Source organism: Alternaria triticimaculans (assembly GCF_023758025.1).
Source record: "Alternaria triticimaculans strain BMP 0046 chromosome Unknown scaffold_8, whole genome shotgun sequence".
NCBI classification, from domain to species: Eukaryota; Fungi; Ascomycota; class Dothideomycetes; order Pleosporales; family Pleosporaceae; genus Alternaria; species Alternaria triticimaculans.
This window is the reverse complement of record NW_026055965.1, coordinates 1124560-1147907: the sequence shown is the minus strand read 5'-3', so window position 1 is coordinate 1147907 and position 23348 is coordinate 1124560. Positions and strand designations below refer to the sequence as shown.

The 23348-nt window shown below is 52.4% G+C and overlaps 8 protein-coding genes across 8 annotated transcripts; 5 read left to right on the top strand and 3 right to left on the bottom strand.

Annotated features, from left to right (window-relative positions):
• Positions 1-704: 704 nt before the first annotated feature.
• J4E78_006296 (uncharacterized protein) lies at positions 705-4919 on the top strand (the record flags this gene model as incomplete). The annotated part of the gene is made up of 2 exons (XM_049366909.1): positions 705-3157; positions 3767-4919. The coding sequence occupies 2 exons, from the start codon at positions 705-707 to the stop codon at positions 4917-4919; spliced, it is 3606 nt and encodes a 1201-aa protein (XP_049221615.1).
• Positions 4920-5859: 940 nt separating this feature from the next.
• J4E78_006295 (uncharacterized protein) lies at positions 5860-6529 on the top strand (the record flags this gene model as incomplete). The annotated part of the gene is made up of 2 exons (XM_049366908.1): positions 5860-5998; positions 6216-6529. The coding sequence occupies 2 exons, from the start codon at positions 5860-5862 to the stop codon at positions 6527-6529; spliced, it is 453 nt and encodes a 150-aa protein (XP_049221614.1).
• A 2795-nt stretch (positions 6530-9324) lies between these two features.
• J4E78_006294 (uncharacterized protein) lies at positions 9325-12117 on the top strand (the record flags this gene model as incomplete). The annotated part of the gene is made up of 4 exons (XM_049366907.1): positions 9325-9332; positions 9541-10064; positions 10112-11173; positions 11222-12117. The coding sequence occupies 4 exons, from the start codon at positions 9325-9327 to the stop codon at positions 12115-12117; spliced, it is 2490 nt and encodes an 829-aa protein (XP_049221613.1).
• Positions 12118-12630: 513 nt separating this feature from the next.
• On the top strand, positions 12631-13403 carry J4E78_006293 (uncharacterized protein; the record flags this gene model as incomplete). The annotated part of the gene is made up of 3 exons (XM_049366906.1): positions 12631-12827; positions 12893-13297; positions 13349-13403. The coding sequence occupies 3 exons, from the start codon at positions 12631-12633 to the stop codon at positions 13401-13403; spliced, it is 657 nt and encodes a 218-aa protein (XP_049221612.1).
• Positions 13404-13835: 432 nt separating this feature from the next.
• On the bottom strand, positions 13836-14343 carry J4E78_006292 (uncharacterized protein; the record flags this gene model as incomplete). Its single annotated transcript, XM_049366905.1, has 2 exons — positions 13836-14119; positions 14250-14343. 2 exons carry the CDS (start codon positions 14341-14343, stop codon positions 13836-13838), a joined length of 378 nt encoding a protein of 125 aa, XP_049221611.1.
• Positions 14344-15350: 1007 nt separating this feature from the next.
• J4E78_006291 (uncharacterized protein) lies at positions 15351-17147 on the bottom strand (the record flags this gene model as incomplete). Its single annotated transcript, XM_049366904.1, has 1 exon — positions 15351-17147. One exon carries the CDS (start codon positions 17145-17147, stop codon positions 15351-15353), a length of 1797 nt encoding a protein of 598 aa, XP_049221610.1.
• Positions 17148-19698: 2551 nt separating this feature from the next.
• On the top strand, positions 19699-21141 carry J4E78_006290 (uncharacterized protein; the record flags this gene model as incomplete). Its single annotated transcript, XM_049366903.1, has 1 exon — positions 19699-21141. One exon carries the CDS (start codon positions 19699-19701, stop codon positions 21139-21141), a length of 1443 nt encoding a protein of 480 aa, XP_049221609.1.
• Positions 21142-21564: 423 nt separating this feature from the next.
• On the bottom strand, positions 21565-22761 carry J4E78_006289 (uncharacterized protein; the record flags this gene model as incomplete). The annotated part of the gene is made up of 1 exon (XM_049366902.1): positions 21565-22761. The coding sequence occupies one exon, from the start codon at positions 22759-22761 to the stop codon at positions 21565-21567; it is 1197 nt and encodes a 398-aa protein (XP_049221608.1).
• Positions 22762-23348: the final 587 nt, after the last annotated feature.

Sequence of the window (23348 nt, the reverse complement as noted above, 5' to 3'; positions counted from 1 at the left end):
AGTGCCGTTAGTCAACAAACATACCACTACGCGTCAAGCATCAATGAGAGTTGGTCAGAGGAGGCCATGGCGCGACCGCGCGATTCGATCGTCGTCTCTAGAGCACGTTACTTCTTATACACCTCCAGCATTCGCGACACAATACGTTCTTTCTTAATCATCTCTCCACTCTGGGCATTATGTTTCTCATTTTGGCCTGCATCACCGAGGAGTCGGGTTACTTTGGTACAATACAGTATGTGTGAAGGAGGGATATGCACGTCCACTCACAATTGTTACCGCGGAGATATTCTTAGCGTTTCTAGTGGGTACCATCTTCCCTGAATCAGGTTCTACTGATACCTGAGCTACTGACACAGATCTCACATGTGGCGAGATCTGAGAGAGCTACGGTATTGCCCATGAGGTCTTGATCAAAGCCTCAATTGTCTTGGCTCGTGACATGGGCTTGTCTCAGGTGGCTTGTCCGCGAGAGATATGTCTCTCAAAAGCAAGCCTTGATAAAAAGAGTGCACTATTTAATGTACGACCTCTTACAGGGCAGAGGTTTGACTTTACCAATCTAAAAAGATCCAGCTTTGACTACCGAAGATAAATAGCGCTTTGACGCTCGCCCCTACAACTCCCAACCTTATCACCGATACCACTTGACCCCCTGGGCTACTCCGCTCGCATACAGCAGGTCTACTCATTCAGACGCGAACATGCTTCCTGATCACCTCAACGGATCCTTCAAGCGATACAAGAAGGATACAGACTACTTCGTTACATGGCTGGCTGTGACTGCGGGAAGCTCCGGTTTTCATCTTCAAGAGAACCCCGATACGTCCGACTCTCCTCAGCCAGCCGCTCGTCAAGGCCCACGGCTGAAGGGAAAGGCTAGAAAAGAAGCCCGTGAACGGGAGAAATCGGAACCCCACAGATCTTCACAGAAGCTCACCACGCACCAGCTCATGGAGTGCGCGAAACATATTGCATCTACGAAGTCATCGCCATCCCATGTACCCCGTTCTGTGTATGAGGCGTTATCGAATGCCCTGGTTGCTCGCGTGGAGTGCTCTACCTGGTTCAAACTGCAAGAAAAGTGTTCGGGTAATGCAGACCTCCAAAGAAGCAACGATACGCACAGCCACTTCAACACGACGTTAGAAACTGTACGTAAGCTGCTTCAGCCGTTTGTCCAGCGTCCACCCAAGTCACAAAGCGCCACAAAGTCTGTATCAGCTGCTGCGCCGGGGTCTACGAATACCTTTGGGGTGCTCGAACGGACAGATGTGTCGGACAAGGACGAGGACGATCAAGAAGAGATCTCACCAGCACCCAAACCAACGTCAAATTCCAAGAACCTTCCCGAGGAGACTTTGTATCAACTCGACTCAAAGGGTGATACCTTGATGGCCATCCATTGCTTGCTGGAAGACTTCTTTGAGCTCCGTCTCACTGTTCGACATCACTGGAAAATCTTCATGGACAGGAAAGGAGCCTTCGCCGACCTGATGTCCACTGCCGCGATGACACAGTGTGCAAACGAGATTGCTTGTACACTTGCACGTGATTTCACGGAGAAGTTTCCAGACATCAAATCCATGGATGAGATTTTGATGTTGCTAGTTGAGCCAGAAGTGAAAGGAGGCCTGCAAATTCCTGCTGAGCCTATGACAGGAACAGAAGATCAGCAAGCAACACCAATAACCGACACATCAGCCCCACGACAGACGGAGCATCACAAGTTGGCCGCGGGTATACTCCAGCACACCTACCTCAAGGCGTTCCGGTTTGCGGAGGACTCAAGTAAGCTTGACGGGATGCAGGACTGTCTGCGCATCAACTTCGCTGAAGCCTCGGACGAGTTCAAAGAGTATAAGCGTCGGGGTGATGAGCTCACGACTCCGCTGGACAGGCTTGAGGGATGCTTGCGCACTCTCAAGACCATACAACCAAAAGCAGGTGTCGGCAGACAGATGCTATTCCCTGACGCCGATAGCTTCACCCGCATTTGGTATGACGCTCTCGCTACGGAAGCTAGTGGCATAAAGCCTGGTGTTGAGCAAGTCATGGTAACACAGATGTTTCTGGACGTTCTGATAGCAACGCATCTCCAGGATGGCGGCTCATGGTTTAGTAGCCGACTCGATGAAGTTTTCGAATTGCTTTTCGACACGGATGTGGCTCTTCTCGACTTGTACAAAATGCCTCGTCCTAAGGATGTGACAGCAGATAGCCTTCATCTTTGGGCATGGCCACACACCCCAGGCATAGCTGCTGCACAGCCTCGAGACGCCGGCGATTTCATGAGCTTATATCTCTTGCTCAACCCCGTCTGGGCTGGGCTTCGACTACTCTACCGTGTTATCGGGGTCAAGCTGCAAGAAACGGACCAAGAACTTGTGCAGGGGTCAATCTCTTCGGCTGCACATCTCCAAAATGCGCTCTTGCAGCTCCGCCATTCCAACGATCCGACTAAAGCAATTCTTGAGAATGGATGGGAGATGCTCGATACAGCGATGACACATTTTGAGAAGAAGAAGATCTTTTGTGCATCAGACGTACCAAAGACTGTAAAAGACTGCGCCGCACGAGCTCGGCTAGCAATGGGTGCCAAAGCTCATGACTTTGCGAGGAACAGGCGCCGCCTAGACAGAGATACACGATCCTTGAAGCCGCGTTCTATTGATCTTTCAATCTCCATGCTACGCGCCATCATGTACAATTACCAGCACCAGGAAACCATGGGCGGGTCGATGATCAATGCCTACGGAAGTCGCATCGTACAAGCAATGGATGGTACATTATCCACCATCGAGCACATGCAAGTTGACTTCAGAAGATCGAATCCAGAGAACTACCTGGGGATATTCCGCATGTTTCTGTCGCTCGATCTAGCTAACTGTATGTTCAATTACGCCAAGTCGGCGAGATTGTGCTCGCAGATGCTTCGGGAAGCATCGAATGTACTGCAAGGAGAGTGCGGCAATCGGCATCCTTGGCTTCTCCCGGTCGACTTACTGGAAGTAGAAAAGGCTGCACTACACGCGGCTAGAAAGGATATAGACACTGGCCTGGTAGTTTCGAAACACATGGAGTGTATAGCAGAGATTTTCGTCAAGTACAAGGATCAGTATGGGGGTTTTGCAGAGGAGCTGGAAGAACGGCGCCGGTAAGTAATTCGTTTCGCTCTCAAGCGCAGTTTGATTAACGTGAGTACAGGAAACTCCATCTCCCATATCCCAGTGCCATCTCGCCGCCCGAACTTATTGGCCCCGTACACCGTGACGATATTCATCGGCAAATGAGAACCGAGCACATGCCTACTTCCCACCTTTCCTCATCACGAGAGAATGGTGGGGACGGATATTATGCTAACAAACTCGAGGACTGGATGTACAAGAAGAAGGATACACATGTAGAGGGAAAAAAGGACGCGTGAAGGTGGGATGGTGGAAGTCGTGGCGATAGGACATATGCATGATAGGTCAATCGACTTCAGCCGCTTCAATGAATGGACTGAGTTGTACTTACAATGCCCTGGGTGCACTGAGCTTCACTCGTGACACAGTCGTTTGCTTTGCACATCCCCCTCTCTCCCATAGCCCAGAAGCACCTCTTTCCAGTCTCCCTCCTTCCATAAAGCTTCAGAAACTCACCGCGGTTTCCATTCTCCACCTCAACCACACTCGTATTTGCTCAACCCGCTAGAACAAACAACGATGGATACACTGTACGTATAAACCCCTCTGATGCTCGAAATATATACTCATTACTGCAGTACCGCATCTACCGCCGCCCTCTTTACCGCCGCCGTCCCACTTCTCATCTCGCGTCTCATCATGAGGTCACCAGTCAACATCAAGAACTGGAGTCCCTTCAAGATCGATGCGCTCGGTATCGTAACGCTTCTGGGTGCCGACGCGGTCCGCAAGTCCCTTGGCCGCCTCGTCCACTCACCTTTCGAATATCTTCCTCTCCTCGCTGGTCACATCTTCGCCGATAACTCAGTCATGGAACCGATTCCAGGCTTTGAACTATACAACATCACCGAAGGCATTAAGGCAACTGATCTAAGCGCTTGGTTTACACGCTGGCTATCGTGTCAGAAGCTGTCATACAACTCTACGCGGCTTGAGATTCAATCTGATCATCGTGTTCCTAGACATCCGGCTGAGCAGTGGGTTGGATTTTGGTTAGCTTTCTTAGTGAACGCTTTCTTGGTCATCTGGCCGATGCTGATACAAGACTGGTATGGTCTCGCTGCTTCACTCAGTCTTGTCGCTCTGGTTTATGTTCGAGCCTGCATTCTCGTCGACTTCCGCGATAGCATCGACGAGGCTGTCAAGCAGTTGGACAATCAGGCGACAAAAAAGAAAGAAGTCAAGCTCTTCATCACCGTGCCAAACGGTAAGCGTCTGACTGTCATTACCACGACTGGCATCGCGCAAGATGTTCTGCTCACCGAAGCTCGCCCAGCCTCCGAGAAACTCCACCTGGTCAGCCGTGCTATCTGCTGGCTAGCTTTCGGTGTCCACGCTGTCACGCTAGGCATGGCCTGCCTTGCCGTCCAACTCCTGATCATCACAATCACACTGGTTTCGTCTGTCGCGATGATACAGGGCTGGTTTTCGGAAGGGTCGAACAGTGATGAAACCTGCATTGGTAACCGTCTGTCCATTACCCAGAGCCACGACGGGAGCGCTGGTACCAACGCTAGCCAGTATGTATGTCTTGAGATGACCGAAGCGGAGGAGCAGAACATGGTCGCGTGGTCTTTCTTTCCGACTCAGCACAACAAGCTTTGGCTACCGACGTATGAGAAGTTCAAGGAGGACTTCAAGGCGACACGTGATCCCAAGATATTGGGATCATGGAAGAAGCGTATGCAACTAGCGCATGCGAACGCCAATGCTGGGCAGCAAACACAGTAAGAGGCATGTTTCCTGCTTCATCTGAGATGTACGGTACGAGATGCGAAGGTGCATCCGATTTCGTTGTTGTTGCAGGTAGAAGCGTTGAGCATGACCGGCGCGACTGGCTTCGTGCCTCCCGTTGCACCTGCCTCATGAGACGCTCTACCCTAATGTTTCTAGAACTACAATACCAACACCAATGCTCATATCGCATGTTTTGATATGTGATAGCTTGTTTGTGTCTTTGCGCACAGTTAGAAATGAGCCGCAGCGGCTAACAAGGTCGCCGACCGCTTTCATGTCGCCAAATTGATCTCTGGGAAGGCCTGCAACTGCGGCGAGCTCTTTCAGCTGCAGTGGCCGGAAGGCAAGTGTGATCGGCCGAAATGCTTTCACAGTGCTCTGTATTCTCGGTGTCTTGAGCTGCTATCTGCAGCATCATTCGCTCGTGGAGCGGGTTGAGTTCTGGCAGCAGTGTCCGCAGCACCTTCTTATCTTCTCTATATTGCGGCGTAGTTCAGCACTGCGCATTCCTGAAATTGTTGTACCGTAGTTGGATCAAGCTTAGCCTATTTGAGCTTTTGGATCCCAAATCAACTAAGTCAATTAAAACACTTGTGGGCATTCCTTGACAACCAACACAACTGCCCTACCTGTGTGACCGAAACCCTAGTAGGCCGGAAAGACCTGATATACGATACAGTATCTCGCGGGAATGCTTGCTGACCTTGCTCTCTTATTAGCTAATTCCGGCCGACTGGGTTTGCCGCTACACAAGGAGGGAGGTTAGACTCTATCCAAGGGAGCAGAAGGTCGGTGTTTTGTGCCGCAACATCTCTGCGTGAGAAGCATGCTTCGAATATAAAAGGAGCCTGTTGGTCCTCTCGTTAGTGTAGCCATCATCCCGTGGTTGTTGTCTGCAGCTCCTCATTCGTCCGGCTATAGTGTAGGCAACAGCATGCTCCTTCCCAACCTAGCTGTCTTAGCAACTCTTCTCACAATCATCACTGCCACGCCTACCCCTCCAGAGAAGAAGAGCGCGGATAACGGAACCTTTGAAGCGCTTGTCAAATACGAAGTCACTTGCCGCAGCGGAGGTAACACCCTACCACGCTGCTACGAAGGAGGCTCGGCTGGCTGTCGCTGCAACAGCAAAAGTGTCTACAACTGCCAGGATGCAGAGTGTAACCGATACTGCAGGTGCACCGAGTATGCGCTCCCAATCCTCCACACGCCCACTGTTGCTACCCATCAGAGCCACTAGTTGTCTTATCTTTTCGACCTCTGTAAACATAAATCTAACAGTAATTACAGGGCCTACTACCCCCAATGCCCCCACTGCCCCTAGGTCAGAATCGCCGGGGCCAGATGCCAGCTTCACTCCGCATGAGGACTTCGACGTCGATATCATCTGGCACAACATGGATATCCGCAGCGACTTTAGATCGATTCGTAAGAGTTCGCGGGGACCGATTGGGCGCATTCTGGTCGACTTTGCAAAAGTGCTGGAGAGTGAGTTGTTTGAGGTGATTAGTGTGAATGCGAGTAAGCATCTGTTCTGTGTGGTGGTGGCCTGTCAGAAGAATATGAATGAGGGAGTCGATGATCTATTGTGGCTTGTGCTCTAGGGGCTGTTCGCGTGTTCTCATGTTCTGCTCTCTTGTGTTCGGTTGTTGTGGCTCTCTCGCTCGTAGTCACAATTATGATCCGTTTACATGACGTATCTCTGATGTATACGTGCTCGTCCCAACAACAACTACTACTTACAATATTCCTAGCGCACGCCGGAAGGCGCCCACTACGCTTCAGTTTTGCATATCGCTGCATCTTTTCGCAGCGCAAGCTTTGTGTATTTCCTTTATTCGTTGTGATAGTGTCGCTATCAGGTGCCTGTACGCATCTCGTGCAGGAACTGTCAAGCTGCTTGCTCAGCATCAGCCAAACAAGGTAGCAGTGTATATCATACTGCACGTTCAAATCCATTTGGAGGATAACCGCAACGGCTGAGTTACTAACGACATCATGCAGCACATACCCTTACCCAAGAACCCGACGATTGGCTACATCGAAGTGCCCTGCCTGACCGATCAAGAGTACGACGGAGGAGATCTCGAGACGTTTCCCGCGCGACAAGGTTACTTCGACAGGACTGCTCTGGAATGGAAGAAGCTATTCGAAGACCCTTCTGCAGAGTTCGTTGCTTTCATGCAGCTCTGGCAATACTTCGGACCACTATCTTTGGTCTTCCGGTTCGCGGCTGTGGAACTATTCACCAAAGTTTGTGACGGTGAAAGTAGGGTGGTTGACACATCCAATCTAATCGCGTTGATTGACGACTACGTGGAAAGTACTCCGGGAGGCTACGCAATCCAGGACGGAGATCTAATATCTCGCATACATCGATCTAACACGTTGATGGGCAAACTGCTCTCTAAAGGGGACATATTAATAACAGCTACGACAAACACAAATGGACGCCTAGGATCGGACGTATTGTCACTTTACAAGTTCATGAGCACATTTGACTATCGCAGTCCTCTTCCAGTTGAAATTTTCGACTCAATCTGGTTACTCCGAGACCTCTTTCACGTCGTTAGTTTCAACTTCTCGTCTACCTTCACACTTCAGCAATGGCGACAGCCGGATATCAACGGCCCCGGAAATCCAAGTCCGGTTGTGGCTGCCGGTCGTCTAGGTGGAATCTACGAGCAACGGATGCTAGACCGCGGTTGGTGTCCATCCCGTATACGAGAATATATGATGAAGCTCAGGCTCACGGATCTGGTTCATGTCGCAAACCTGCCACGCCATGAGACTCTGGATCATGAAGCTTGCACTACAATGACCTGCTGTCATGCCTGTGTCGATGAATCTAGCTATCACACCCGACATGTTACTAGTTGCGACGGTTGTTCTTCTGTTGCTGCAGACGTTGAAAGAATGAGCGCTATTTTGGAGGAAGGCGCCTATCCTGTCATTGACTTGTTCGGTCCAATCACGGCTGAAAAGAAGCTTTGCTTGAGTTCTGTCGGAAATCCAAGGCAGGTCGCTAGTTCTTCTCATGCGCCCATTCCATACGTAGCCATATCGCACATTTGGTCGGATGGGTTAGGCAACCCTCGCGAGAACTCTATTCCGTTTTGCCAGCTGAGTGACTTGCGGCGACTGGTACGCAACGTTCCTCATCCACCAGAGTTGGGGCCATATTCAGCTTTCTGGTTGGACACAATTTGCTGCCCGGTCGAAGATGGATCAGACATACAAACGATGGCAATAGCTAAGATGAAGACCACATATGAGAATGCCTCAGCCGTCTTGGTCTTGGATCACTCACTATTGACATACTCAGCACATAACCTCAGTGACGTGGAGATATTATGGCGGATCGTATGCAGCAAGTGGACCAGCCGGTTGTGGACTCTTCAAGAAGGCGCCCTAGCCCGGAAGATATTCTTTCAATTCGCGGATGGTCCGTATGACTTCCAGTCAGGGCTTTCCAGGATGGTGGCAAGTGCCGACCCAAATATACGATTGGTCGCGCGACAGTCGATCCTATACCATATCGAGCAGCTTCGGATTCCAGTAAACTCTTCCGACCAGGCGGGTGCCTTGCAGACCTTAGCCAACGCCGTACGTTTTCGATCGACAAGTGTACATTCCGATGAACCTCTGTGTTTGGCAAATTTACTTCGCATTGACAGTTCGACAATAGCCCAGATTCCAGCATCCGATCCCCTAGGCAGAATGACGGCTTTTTGGAGACTAGTTTCGCACATACCTTTGCCGCTGATCTTCGACCAGTGTGAAAGATTATCCCAGCCAGGCTTTCAGTGGGCCCCCGCATCTTTACTTCAGTATGAAGGCACAATAATTATAGACATGAAAGGTTACGAGTCGATATTCCGTACAACCGCGAACAGGACAGAAAGCGGTCTGTTGTTTCAAGCACCAGGTATCGTTGTGAGTTCGACTAGTACGAGTGGACTGCCTGCGATGTTCTTCCTTGGAACCGCATCGGGCGGCTGGTTTTCTGTTGAAACCCATGACAAGCTCCCTGTTCACTGCAATACTTCGGGACCGTTAATGATTATCTGCCTGATTGGCTTTATCAAGGGCTGTGTGCATTCAACCCCTGGACTGGTGGTCGAAGAGCTCGGTGGTAGTTCCCACAACCAATTCCATGCACGTGTTATCGAACGCGTGAGGGTGCGGATGTTGTGGGAGGGACAGGAAGATGTATTGATGGAGAGTGTAGCCGACGCGACCGTGGTGAGCGAGGAGGTGGTAACACTCGATGACCAGACGATGTGGTATATTAAGTAGTTACAATGGCGTTCAATTCATGTATGATGTTCATTCGGTGTGGTGGGTAATATGTCGGTAGTGAAGGATGTTGTGTCGTAGTTGGCTGAACAAAGACGCGATGGACAGGTACAAGCAAGAAGCACAGGCCGCCTAGACCGTGGACATCCCTGTCATGACGGCGCAGCTGTCAGTCAAGGTCCGCCAACGTCACCAACCCTCAACTGGAGTTTGCTGCTATTTCAGCTGTCTTGGGGGCCAATTACTAGCAGTCGCCATGCCGATTGACCGCCGTACCCGATGAGCTGCCTACGAACCCGCAGCCCGCGCCGCCCAGCCTCCCTACCATGTCCGCGTCGAACATCCGGGTATTCGTACAATGGAAGGACTCTACCGTGTTCGCCGGCGAAGACATAGAATGCACCATTACCTTCAAGAATGTAGCCCCGCCTGAAGGACGCGACCGCTCCCCGGTCCGCAGGCAGAACGGCTTCGCGACGGGCGGGGAGAGACAGCGCAAACTACCGCCCGTCCACTCTTCGACGCGCCCCTCGGTATCCCGCAACTCGTCCTTTGCCTCGCAGCTGCCGCCGTCACAGCTTCGCGGACATCGCCCTGCCTTATCGCTGCATACGCCATCGACAGCTGGAGACCGGCGATCGTCTGTCGCGCCGAGCATCATCCATGCCAACAACACGGGCACACACAAGCATGGAAGATCCGTGTCAATTGTGTCTTTAGGGGCAGATGCGGGAACTGAAGCCAGCCACGAGAGGGGCATACCCATCAGACGCCCGGCAAGAGGGCACGGAAGATCAGCCAGTCTGCAGGTCGTGCCCGGCAGGCCAAACTCATATCCAAGTACGGACGACACATACAATATACGTCATTGGCTGACATGATAGCAGTCGCTTCACCGGGTCACAGATCAGCGACTCATCCATCTCCACTATCTGGTGAAGCGTCCTCTCCGCTAGCCCGCGACACCAACGACTTTGCCTTTCCCGCGCGTCAGAACAGGCGGCGGCCTGGTGTCACGACCACCCCGAGCACCCCAGCCCTTCCGACGACAGGGCGAAAACCGTCCAACTCCTTCTCCCAGAACTTCAAGTTCCCCGCCGCACCTCCGCCCGACGATGCCACCCATCCGCAGCCCAGTAGCAGTCCGACAAAGCAACCCATACACGTCCGGCGCAACTCTCCACAACCGCCACATGACTATCTACGGTCATCTGGAAGCCACAATCTCGAGGTGCTTTCACCTGTTGCACGGATAATATCTGGGTCGAGCATGAACGACACCCCACGTAGTAGTGGAGAGTTCTACTCGATGAGCAACAACTCCAACGAGACATTGGCTTCGGAATATGCGGCTCATCCCTCAGCGCGTCTGCTACAGCGTCCAATGCATCATCGACGACCATCACATTTGGCACCACCGAATAGACAGGCTCTGCCGGAGTCAATAATGATGGGCTATGCGCAAATCATGGGTTCCTTCACGCTGGACGGATCCTTGATCAACCAGGCACCTTTCGAAGAGGTAAAGAGGAAGGGAGTAGTAGGCGGCCAGGGTGGAGGTGGTGTAGTGGGTGTAGAGAAGACAAAGCGCGAGAGTGGGCTCTTTGGCGCGCTCGGTTGGGGTAACATAGGAGAGTCGCTGGGTGGGCTACTGGGCGCTTCCGAGCCCTCCAGCATCCGAGAGATGCGAGGCGTTGCCAGCTCCAAGACTGTCCCGCTCATCACTACTCCCCAGTCCATTCTGTTCGTCGATTTGCGGCTTGCGCCTGGCGAAAGCCGCAGCTACACGTACAGCTTTACAATACCCCGAGGTCTGCCACCTTCGCATAAGGGGCGGTCGATGAAGGTAGCATACAATCTCATCATTGGCACACAACGCGCGGGATCGACCAAAGAACAACAAGTGAAGCATGTGGACGTTCCGTTTCGGGTGTTTGGCAGTGTGAACAGTATGTTTGGTCTGAGGATGCGGGTGTTGATATGCTAATCCTTTGCAGGCCGTGGCGAGATTCTTGGACACGATCTCATGTCTCCGTACATCATATTGCGCGATCAAGCTCGAACAGCCAGCATAGATCCCTCGTCGAGCGCAAAACTTTCTCCTACAAAGAAGGGCGCCTCTTCGAGCAAGACGGAAGAGAACACTTTCAGCGACTTCCTAGAGTATGTCGACAATCTTCTCGATCGGCCTAGGCACAATTCTAGCATGGGCTTGCTTTCACCTACGGGCACAATGCCCGGGCGCTCAACGATTGCTGAAGGGCCCCAGACCATGAAGGAGGCTATTGATACAGCCATCTTGCGCAGCAACTTGACAGGCGCTGCCAATCAGAGCGCCAATCGCTTTGAGATTGCTCGCAGCGGCCGCCGTGTCGCGGTCATCATGTTGGCGCGGCCCTCCTACCGGTTAGGCGAAACAATGTCTGCCGTAATCGACTTTACAGATTCGCGCATTCCCTGTTACTCAATACAAATCTCACTGGAGACTTCAGAGAAGGTCGATCCGGCGATAGCGCTTCGCTCGAATGCGTCGATATACCGCGTCACAAAGAAAGTGCACGCATCGTTCTCGGAGAACGCGCTGTTTGCGCAAAAGCTCGCCTTCTCGCCTACTATACCACCCAATGCGACACCAGAGTTTATTACCAGTGGCGTCAGTCTGGAGTGGAAGCTCAGAATCGAGTTCATCACGCCGCGACTAACGCATGAGGACGGTGAGGAGACATCGTGGGATGATCTCTTGGAGGAGATATCTAGCGACGACCGGGGTGTCATATTAGCAGCAGCGCAACGGTTGCCTGCTGAGAGCTTTGAAGTGCAGGTACCAATAAGGGTATACGGGGCTGTGAGCGGGGCGCCCGAAGCACCTGATGAACAGGGTCTTCCTGTGTGAAGTTGGCCATACAAAGGGCAGCCATTACCACCAGCTCCACGCTGAACCACAACGCAACAACTGGGGCAGAGCACTGGTCCTCCGCATCTCGCTACCCAGCTTCTCATCAGCCGCTTACCCTCAGGAGCCATTCTAACATTTTGTACATGACTAGGGGTACATGGCATACATATTGGATATTGGGAAGGGAAAAGGAAGCGTGTTGGAAAGCACTTGTAGTATACCAGCTCGTCACTTGAGCAAGTCAGGGTTCTAGGACACAGAGTCCATGGTCGGCAGTAATTTCATCTATCCATGTTCATTTACGTCCCTTTGTTGTGCTATTTGGTTCAGGTGACACCCTGTAGGTGGAACCAAATACCCTCGCCCACAGCACAATTACCAGTACAATGTTTGACACACGGAAAAAATCGCTTCTGCTTCCCCTTCCATCACTTTAAATAATTAAGCTGTCCTCGCCTTTCTTTAGTTGTTACAAACTTCGAAGCAACACAAATACTTGCTCTACTCAAAATGGCCTCCCTCTACGATATGTTCGACTGGAGGACGGCTTCAACTCAAGAACTCGAAGACCAGATCAAGAAACTACAGCGTGAAGGCGATTTGAGGAAAGTGCAGAACACAGTAAGAGATAGCATAAGAGACAGCATCAGAGCGGAGACTCTCAAAGAAGGCATCAGTCTCAAGATCGAAAACGAAAACGGCCAAGTGTATATTTCCCTCCCTTTCTCACTCACCGTATGAAAGCATGACTAACCCACATTTCATCTTCTAGCTTTTTCCGCCCACGCGGCCTTCTGATGGGCAATTCAGCACTAAACATCGAGCTGAAGAACAAAGGATACAATGGCAAAATCTACGTTGAACCGGGCGCCTCAAGCTGGTTCACAGGTGGATGGGCCAAAGCGCTTGTTCTGGCGGGAACGGTATACCTTTACCGCAATGAACTTCGCGTCATTGGTCGGGGTGTGCTAGCTGGAGCCAATCTAGCTATTGAGCGTTGGGAACAACGTCAGCGACAAAAGGACGGTGATGTGAAAGGGAAAGAAGTCGAAGAGGAGAAAGAGCAAGGAAAGGAGGAGCAGAAGATGCCTGTCACGCCGACTGAAGAGAAAGGCATCAACCAAAATGCCTCCGCATACCCTCCTCACCCACCACCCATAAAGCCACCCCACACCGTGTACGTATTTTCATGTGTGCGGTGTTCTAACCCAGAATCACCTCCACACAGCCCGTACGACAGCAGTGGATTCGATGCAGACGTGGACACGCCAACCTCACCCTAGAGCCCACGTTGACGTTGGGTCACTTGCTTTGCAGATTTTTGATTTGATGTAGTCTGCAGACCTGTTTAAATTTTTTGCTTGTATGAGGTGGGAATCAGTGGTCTGTAGTGGAACGCGCGTAAGTGGCCATTGGCCATCAAAGACGACGTCACAGACATATGGAGGAAGCAAGACGGGATACATATCACACAACCTAACTCACTTTACAAACCACGAAAACACAACTCAGCTCATAACCATATCATTGAAGTCATCATGTCTCGAAAAGTGTATGTAGATGTAATCGCAGTCCATCGCCAAGAAAGCCTTCTTCACAATCGAATCGAATCAGGCAGAATGTGTGTCCACGAAGCCCGATCATACTCGCCCGGGACCTTTATGCTGGTCGCTCACAATCCATCAATCATGCTCCCTTTGTCTCCTTCGTGTCGCTTACAATCCACCGGGTCCGGCAGCTGAGTGCGCGCTGGCTCCGGCGCCGGGGCCCAGGGACGCATGTGTCGCCTCGCGGTGGGCTGCTTCGCGGGCCTCGCGCTCCTTGGTCTCGGAGGCGATTTGGTCTTCGGTCTTCTTGTTGCCTCGGGCGATGAGCTTCTCGAGGAGCCCGCCCTTCTTGGGCGTGTCGTGCTTGTCTGAGTCTTCGAATTCTTTTAGGTAGGCGACGCGCTCTGAGGGGGGCATCGAGGCGAGTTCAGAGTCGATTGAGTCGCGGTTCTCTGGTGGAGTGGGTTAGTTATGGGTTGGGGTAAGGCTGAGGTTGAGAAGTCGGGAAGGCGCGATGTTGGATTGGTGATTCGCGAGGGATAGGTGTGGATTAGATTATCGAGAACTCGAAGTTTGACTTACCCTCGATGGTGCCGACATTGCCAGCGCGGACATCGTCCTCAGCCGTCTTGTTCTTGCTGCTGCCAAGGTGGAGCTTCTCCTTGATCTTGTCCATTTTCAATTGCTTGTTTTAGGTTGTGGGTTGGGGTATCGGGGTACGTGTGTACTGTTGACGTGGAGGAATAGCAGAGGCAGGAGTTAGGTGTTTGGTGTGTTGTCTAGGTCGGAGGAGGCGCGCGGGGATGAGGGGTGATGGTAGCTTCAGCCATGCGTGTCACCTACGTCATAGCTTCAACATAGTCCAGCTGCCAGCTGCCCTGTTGGAGGTGGATCACGTCAAGCGCGATCCATACACTTCATTTCCAGGTTATGCAGCGAGCGCCTTGTAGTGGCTTGGGATTTGGTCGTTCTTCTCCTTGTGCTTGGGCTGCATCTGCCTGCGTGGTGTCTGACATCAGCCTCACGAGCGGAACGCGTTGCGGGCACCCTGGGAAGCTGCAGGTGGTAATTATGGCTCTAGCATTATTGTCCCTGCGTCTCGTATTCTACTTTCGAGAATTAGCTCTTAGAATGGCCAGGAGCCATCTACAAGATCATGATTGCGATACTCCAGTGGTACACACTTCCACAGAAGTCCTTGCATGAAAAACGAAGCAGGTACGCAGCTGGGACCACATACATCAAATTCATCATGGTCGACGTCTCCACTTCCCGGATGGAGCTCGTCAGTAGCCCACAGTTCCAACTTTGTGTTACTACCCTTGTCATGACAATGCATGTCCTTCAGCCCTACGAGCCGATCACCCGGTAATTCTTGGCAAGTGATTTCAGTCTGTAGAAACCAGCATCAATCTGCTTGTGCACTCTCAGACCCCTTGCAAGCTTCTCCGAGTATCAAACGGCAACGGCATCGTTTGTTGAAGAAATTCAGATGTCGTAGTTGGCGCGTGCAATGTTATCGGTGGCTGAATCGTATGCCTTTGAGAAAGATTATTATTATATTCGGTTTCGTGTGCTCGTAACCAAAGTCCCGCCCATTCCCAGTCCACGAGTGGTATCTCTAGATGTACGCCAAATCCAAACGCCTTGGTACGACTGCCGCCCAGTATTCAATGCTGACCATTAATATTTATGTTGTGGGAATTGGGGTGTCATTGGTGATACGCCAGAGCGTACTCCAAACTCGCCTGTCGCGTATCCGTCATCGCTAGCTATGCCGCTCACACTGCGCCCTGTGCTACTCTCGGCATCCGCTTCGCGTGGGCCAGGGTATTGCGGCAGCTGTACCTCTCGCCATCTAGGTGTGACTGGCATCATTGACTCGCCGTGCAGCTCTTGTGGTTCATCTGCCATGCTGATAACTGTCTTCTGATCCTGTGGATACGCATGGCCGACGAATTGCTCGTTGACAGGAGAGGCAAGCTCAGTCAAGGGTGTCCCGTGGAGTTCCTGCGGGCCCACAGCTTTGTGCGGCTGGCTGCCAGCGAGAATGTCGGTGCCTGAACCAACTTCCGATATGTGCTTGCTTGCGAGTTCGTATCGTTGCTCTTTTTGCTGCTTGCCCCGACGCTTCCGGAAGAGAAATATACCAAGCGCGACCAGAGCGAGAGCGGCAATTGCACCAATTACTATGCCGACAATGGCACCTACGCCGAGACCTGAGGATGAAGACGAAGCTGGCGTGGCAGTAGCATCACTCGGAGATTTGATGATCATGACGTCTGATGCGGGCAGAGGATCAGGAAAGACTGCCTGCGCAACAGTAAAGTTCGCGCGCTCATAGTCTACTATGAGATAGGCCTCTTGCAATAGCGTCCTGCCCAGTGCATATTGTGTATCGTTCGCGGCGCGGCGGATCGGGAAGTAATTCGTTGCGTTTGTGTAGTACGGGTACGAGGCTTGGAGGTCGAATGCCGCATACGGCAGCTCTATATTGGTGTAGTTTGTAGTCGTGTCTTCGAGGGAGTCGACGAGCTTGAACGTGAGGGTCGGGTTCTTGGATAAGAGTTCTTCGTGGATCGTGTCGTTGACAAGGTACAAGTCTGTTTGAGGATCATAAGTTAGGCCAAAGGCTGTCTCGAACTCAGCACACACGTCTGCGGGTAGCCACAGATGTGGGACAGTAGAATCAATGACAGAGAAGTGTGCTCCAGAAGTCAGGGAGTAGGTGCCCTGCAGCGTGTTTGTAGCCATGATCGAGTCCACCCCAACAGTTAGGAGCCGGGAGGGGTCTTGTGAGAAGGTGAACGAGAAATCGTTCGCACCAGTCTCGAACCGCGTCGCATCGTAGCCGCCCAATATCAGACTACCGAATACAGATTTCAACCTGTACTTCGCGCCTGCCGTATACGCATATGCAAAGCTGGGGATCTTCTTGCTTTCGCGCAATAGGTAGAGGAACGAGTCGACCGGCTGGCTTCCACTGTTGAAGCTGGACTTTGCCTGACCTAGGCCCAGAACTCCTAGATAATAGTCCGGGTCGGCAACGGCAGCAACGACCTGGCGCGTTAACGAAACAGAAGAGCCACTGTCCGCAGCTGCTCCTAGAGTGACGGTATCCAGGCCAAACAGTCCTCGCCCTGTGTAGTTGAGCGCATCCTCCAAATCAACGTCGTATTGCCCGATCGCCGACCATGTTGTCGACGCGTCGACCTGGAAGCCGGTGCTTTGCGCGCTTTGAAAAACCTCTATCCCTCGGAGTTGTGGGCAATCTGTAGGGTCGACTCCCTCCAAACAACCTTCCGGTGCAATGACGTATGTGACACCTCCCTTTGTGCTGGGCAGTACACGAAAGTCTTGTCCTGGCGTTCCAACGCTTATCTTGAAGGTGCTCCAGCTCCCATCGGCACCGTCGAACTTATTCGAAGGTGGCACAACATACGGCTCCGGGGCCTCGGTAGCGCGCGGTGTGAGGCGCATGGTGTAGCGAGCGAATGGTAGTGAGGGTTGTGAGACGTCCCTACATGGACCTGGCAGCGATCGGTCGACGACTTAGAAGGTGCGAAGCGTGCAACACATGGCGGAGTCGTCTGTCGGACGACTTGGTATGCCGGCTTGAGTCAGCTCAGCTACCGGGAATGCGGTTCCAGGGCCATCGGAAGCTTTCAAGGCCAGAGCGGTTCATGGGCGTTTTGCTCCAAGAACCCACTCCAACAACTGCGGGCGCCACGTGACGATCGCCCACCCTAATTATTAGATTGGCATGGCAGTGCAGCCTGATTCGGTGACAGTAGCAGGGAAGTCCGGCTAGCCTCAAAGGTCAATCGAGCTGGATACGAGGGTATCATGGAAGAGGCGTATCCGTTGGCATGCTAAGGGGTAGCGCGACGTTAGTCATCATCCTGCCCAATGACGGAGCCCTGGAACGACTTCCCGCTGATCCTCTCAGCCTCCTTTCGACACCATCTCGGCCCAAGCGGCCACGCCTTGAGCGCCTTCGTCATGCGGTTCCAAGTTCCCTTTGAATGGCGCTCGACAAATGCATGCCAAAAGTCAACGGCGACCTCTCAGCCAGAGTGGTCGCATGTCGCATCGGCTAAGGCACGCTGACATGTCACGTAACTCGCACTATCTCGCCTGACATGATCGTGTTGTTCTTGCCGAGAACCTGAGACGTAGCCCAGCAATCTCTTCACTTGGCCCTAAAGGGCAAACCCAGTAGTTCGTCGCTCCAACCTCCAGGAGATCGGTTCAAGGCTGGATCGTTCTTGCGGGGCAGATCTCCTAGAGGATATAGGGTATGCCGATTGACACCAGGAAATCGAGACAAGCGTTGCATATGGCGCCACCGATAGCTAAGTTGTAGACTGCCACGGTTGCTGCTGAAGACAATTGATTGCAAGTCATGTCAGCATTAAGCTTGGTTCTAGGCGGACCTACGAGAGCATGCAAATCCAACTGATCAGCACGGCAGACGAGGGTCCACCGTCCAGCGATGCCCTGGCGGTCATACGCGTCAACGGTATGTGCCTCGTGTTTCCGCTAAGCATGGCTATCGCTAGGGCCGTGCATGGATCGCAACCTGATCATGCGTCCGAATAGCCTTCATCGAATGGTTCGAATTCGCACTGTTTAGGGCAGAAACTGGCTGTTTTCGCTCTTGCGGTACTCTCTTACGTCCGCAAAGTCTTGCTTGACCTTCACACTATCACTCGCTTGGTGTAGAAGGCTCACAGCAAGATGCGGAGATTTATCAGTCTTGTTGGGCCTGCACTGGTTGCGGCTGGCTCAGACGCCAATGGATACAACAGGAGAGGTACGTCATTTTCCCCATCGAGATCATCTACCTAGGTAGCTAACATACCCCAGATGGTATGTAGCGAGGTTCGAATCGAAGGTATTCGTACTAATGTTTCTAGGCAAGGACCTTCCAGTCACGACACTTTCGACCAACACTCCATCACATGATTCGACTGCGCCGCAAGCTTCATCTCTTTCCCCAGTCACCAGTCTAGATTGGGTTCATGAGGTGCACCCCTGGGACACACCCACGCCATTTTCCCTTGTTTCTCCTCCAGAGATACCTACCTCTCCTCTGGCTCCTGGTTCTACGAATTGCAGTAGTACCTTGGTTTCACCAATGACACCCACAGTCGTCGCATCTACTGCATATGGTCAATCGCCGCCATTCCCGAACATCACGTCAGTCGATAGCAACTCCCCGATACCTACTGGTGTGTGTACCGGATGTATCATCGCAGCGTATGGTCCCATCACCACGTCTTACAATCCTGGGGAGTTTTACAACCCATGGACCAGTATAGTGGTGACCGAGACAATTGTTACGGAGTATTCTACTTACTTGCACAACAACACTGTCGACACTGTGGTCACCGAGGAGCGGACTGTCAACCAGACGAAAACTCTTACCCTCGATGAGGGTCAAATAATCACACGCTCGACACCGACATTCACCATACAGCCAACGCCAGGTGTATTCTTCCACCTTGATGCAGGTCCAACTTATGTCATCTACAACCGGCTGTCTGGTGGAGTAGATAAATATCGAGAGGTGTTCTTGCCACAGTATAATATGACAGCAGCAGAATGCTCGTCAAACGTCGCACCTTTAACGAGTTGGGCCCCTGCAAGAACGGCATCCGCAGACTGGAGTTACTTCATCGCAACCCATACTGGAAAACTTCCTCCAAGCCCAGGAAGGGACGAGCCCGTGCCTCTACCCTCCAAACTAATTCAGTATCTAAAAAACGACACAGATATCCAGAAACAATTTCACGGCGCGGACATCGCTACGTGTAGTTACAGTAGACCGCCTCAATCGAATTTACGTCCGTTGCCCTCGGGAATCGCCGCACCGGCTGCACCACCTCTATCATCGCTTCCTATCTTCCTGTCGCCCTTGACAGGCACGTATCTCGCGACCAGTTTTGAGTCCACCTCAGTTCACGTCACGGTCCGGGGATGTTTAAGATGTGAAGATACATCGATAAAGGACGCTGGGGACCCTACGATGTCAGCCAAGATTGCAGAGCCTACTCCTACAAACCACAACGATGACGACAGGCATGACGATAACTCTCCATCACCCAGTCAGCCTGATAGACCAGTCGATAATACGGCCAAGCCGACCCAGGATGGTGGGAAAACTTCACCGAGCATTCCGGACGCGACCGCGACTAAGGACGTAACGATTGGAGGAGTGGTCCTCCCCATCAACACTCCCAAACCGACTCAGGCAAGGCCCGATAGCCCGAACGACGATAATCACGATCAGATTCCTCCAGTGATCATCATTGGAACCGTAACAATCACACGAGGGCAAACGAAGACCATCAATGGTGTGCCTGTGGTCGTACCTACAAATGGCGGAGGAACACAGATCGTTGTAGATGGTAGCGCGGTTGCTCTCAATCAGGCTCCGACGGAAGCTCCCAATCCGGCTCCGACGCAAGGTTTACCTGTGCTCATTGTTGGTGGGGGGATCGTCACGCCAGATTCGAATGGAAATTACGTTCTGGGATCCGAGACGTTGAAGCCGGGCGGCCCTCCGATCACTATCAACGGGAACACCGTCAGCATGGCACCGGATGGCATAGCTATTGTCAATGGTGCCACACAGACTATCGCAAACCTTCCGGCGCTTACCGGAGCCCCCGCTTTGACGGTCGGCAGTCAAGCCGTCTCAGCAACCGTAGTGGGAGGCTCAACAGTCTTTGTTGTAGCGCCTGGTCAGACGCTTAGCGCAGGAAGCACGCTTGTTGTCGATGGCACGACCTACAGCATGCCGGCAGAGGGTCATGGGTCAACCCTTGTCGTCAACGGCCAGACTTCGATGTTGAATGCTGGACAATCAGCCATCACTCTCGACGGCGGGAGATCCGTCACTGCGCAAGCCGTCAGCGGCACGACAGCCTATGTTCTCGCTCCTGACCAAACCCTCACACCTGGTGGCGTCCTCACGATCTCCGGGACCACATACTCCATGCCCACGAGTGCATCCGGTTCTGTCATCGTCGTCAACGGCGTTACATCCACTTTGGCTGCTGGTGCGGAGATCACCGCCGCACCTGCCTTGACCATCAATGGCGTCACGTATGCACACACTGTCCGAGACGGAACGACCGAGTACGTTCTGAACGACGGAACAACCCTCGTACCCGGATCATCTATAGAAATCGACGGAACCACCTACTCTCTAGACGAACAAGGCACGGCCTTGATCATCAACGGCCAAACAAGCACCATACCCAAGCTACCTAAGAGCAACAGCGCCAGCACGACGCGCTCAGACTCCGCTTCTACAACGGGAAGTCGCGACGCTGGAGATTTGATAGCGAGCGGAATAGGCGAGACAAGTAAGGGAGTCGGACCATCTACACACACCGGCGGTTTGGACAAGTGGATTGAGAGTATGATTATTGGCGCGGCGGGATGGCTTACACTGCTACTGTGAGGAGGCTGGCCGCTGCAGGACTTGGAAAAAATTGGGTGGTAACGATTTGATGCATTATCATATAGCGCGGCGCTTGGTACTTTGGACGGGAAATTAGGGTACATAACGACTTGGGCATATACTGGGAGGACTGTAGTCGGCATTTGGGTGGAGCTGGGAACTTTTCTGGTGGATATTGGTATAATGCGTAATGCTATTAATCTATATACTTGGGAAATCAACTAGAAGATGTATGTGGCGGCACAGGCGCGATGGTACGCTAATCCACGCCGTGATGATTAGGATGTCCTTCAAACTCGTCCGAGACCTCTGCAAGTCCAAGAAGGATCTCCAAGATGGCGTACTAGTACACAAGATCCGTTTGTGATACTAGACGATAGTAAAAACGCAAGTCTGGTCAACTCAACCGTGACTGCCTGAAACTTACTTCCCACCCTTCTTGAACAACTCCCATGCCTCAACCAAGCCTTGCCTAGTCTCATCCTGCTTCGCTCGCTGCTCATCACCAGTATCTCCAACAGCAGCCAAACTGCCGTCGTATGCCTCGCCCGAGAACAGAACGCGCAAGTTCATCCAGACCGGAACGATCTTCGCATCCGCACCCTTGACCTTCATCTTCTTGAACAGCTCTTTCGCCATCTCACCTCGCAGGCGCTGGACATAGTCCGCCCACTCCTCTTCAGCACCATTCCTGGTCCACGTCTTCCCGAAACCTTTGCTAGTCGAGTCCATTTCCAGAACAAGAGTGAGGGAAATAAGACCGCGGTAGTAGTTCTTCATGACGTTGTATCCACCGTTCAGCAACCAGTGCAGATCGTAGAAGGAACGGATCTTGATGTTGAGCTTGGTGATAAGACGCTGACATCCGGGGGGAAACAGTCTCACACTGTAGTCGGGTGGTGGGCATAGTTCGTTCGTCGGTCTAACGATCTCGAACATGTTCTTGCCATACAGTACGGCTTTGGCCTCGGCGAAGATCTCCTTGTTCGCGCAGAGGATGTTAATGTTGGTGCGGCCAACGAGCGAGAAGCGGGTTTTATGTCCGTCAACGTGGAGATGGACGAGTGCGTATGCGATGCCTGGGAGGAACTCGCGACGCTCGGCATGGAGGAAGGCTTTCTTCTCGTCGTGGAATACGGTGTGCTTTTGGCGGACGCAGATCAGGCCGGGAACGACTAGGAGGTGCGAGTAGATGATGTTGCGAACGGAGATGGGGAGGTTCATGAATGGGAATGGTCCCTTGTCTGAAACGGGGCTGTCAATGGCGAGAGCAAGGGAGGCGAATGGGTCGTGTTTCTCGAGGGCTGTGGGTTTGGCAGTGTACGAGTCGGCTGGGACTGGAGAAGGCAGATCGAAGTTGCTTGCGGTTGAGGTACTACCCTCGTCATCGCTCTTCTCGCGGATCTCGGTGTCGAACGTCTCCTCTGGCTCGTGGAAGAAGACCTCAGGTGACTCTCCCTCGTTGAACTTGATTGCGCGTCCTGTCTTGTTAGAGTTGGCGTCGGCGTCAAGGTACTCGACGTTGCTGAAACGAACGCGTTTAGCCATACCGCCGGTCGAAGGCGGTGTCATAAGGTACGATAGCGGAGGCGTCTGTGGTCGTTCGACTGATGGCTCCATGTTGAATGCGGATGGCGATGGGTATAAGGAGGTTTGATGTATGGTGGTTGATAGAGGAGTGAGGCAGGAAAGACGTTAATAGATGGCAAAGGGAGGATACGTGAAGGTGAGAGAGAGATATGGCGGAAGCTAGGCGGGGTCTCTCCACACTCATGGTGACGCAGACTCTACGATAGGAAATTAAGGTAAGGTGAAGGTGAACGGTGATGGACGGCCGCCGCTCTTTTTGTGGTGGACGACTAATGCGTCGAGACATATAGACACGGTAAGTAGTGGGCGAACAGGAAGATATGAGGGATTATCGAATTGTTTTCGTCAGATTGCAGATTTTGTGGCTATGAGTTGAGCTGGTCGCTGGACTACACGACCACGATAGCGAGCAGTGGAGGGGTAGGGATGACTAGAAAGAGAGCATCGCCCGCTGCGCATCCATCTAGCTTCGAAAGCCCGCGTCTCAACGTACCGCCATATAGTCGCTATCACACAAATTACAGTACGGATCTAGGTGCTTGCGGCTCTTCCAAGCTCCAAGATGTTACGTGGAGGTGGGATGATATTTACGTTGATCTCCACACACCGGCCCTCGG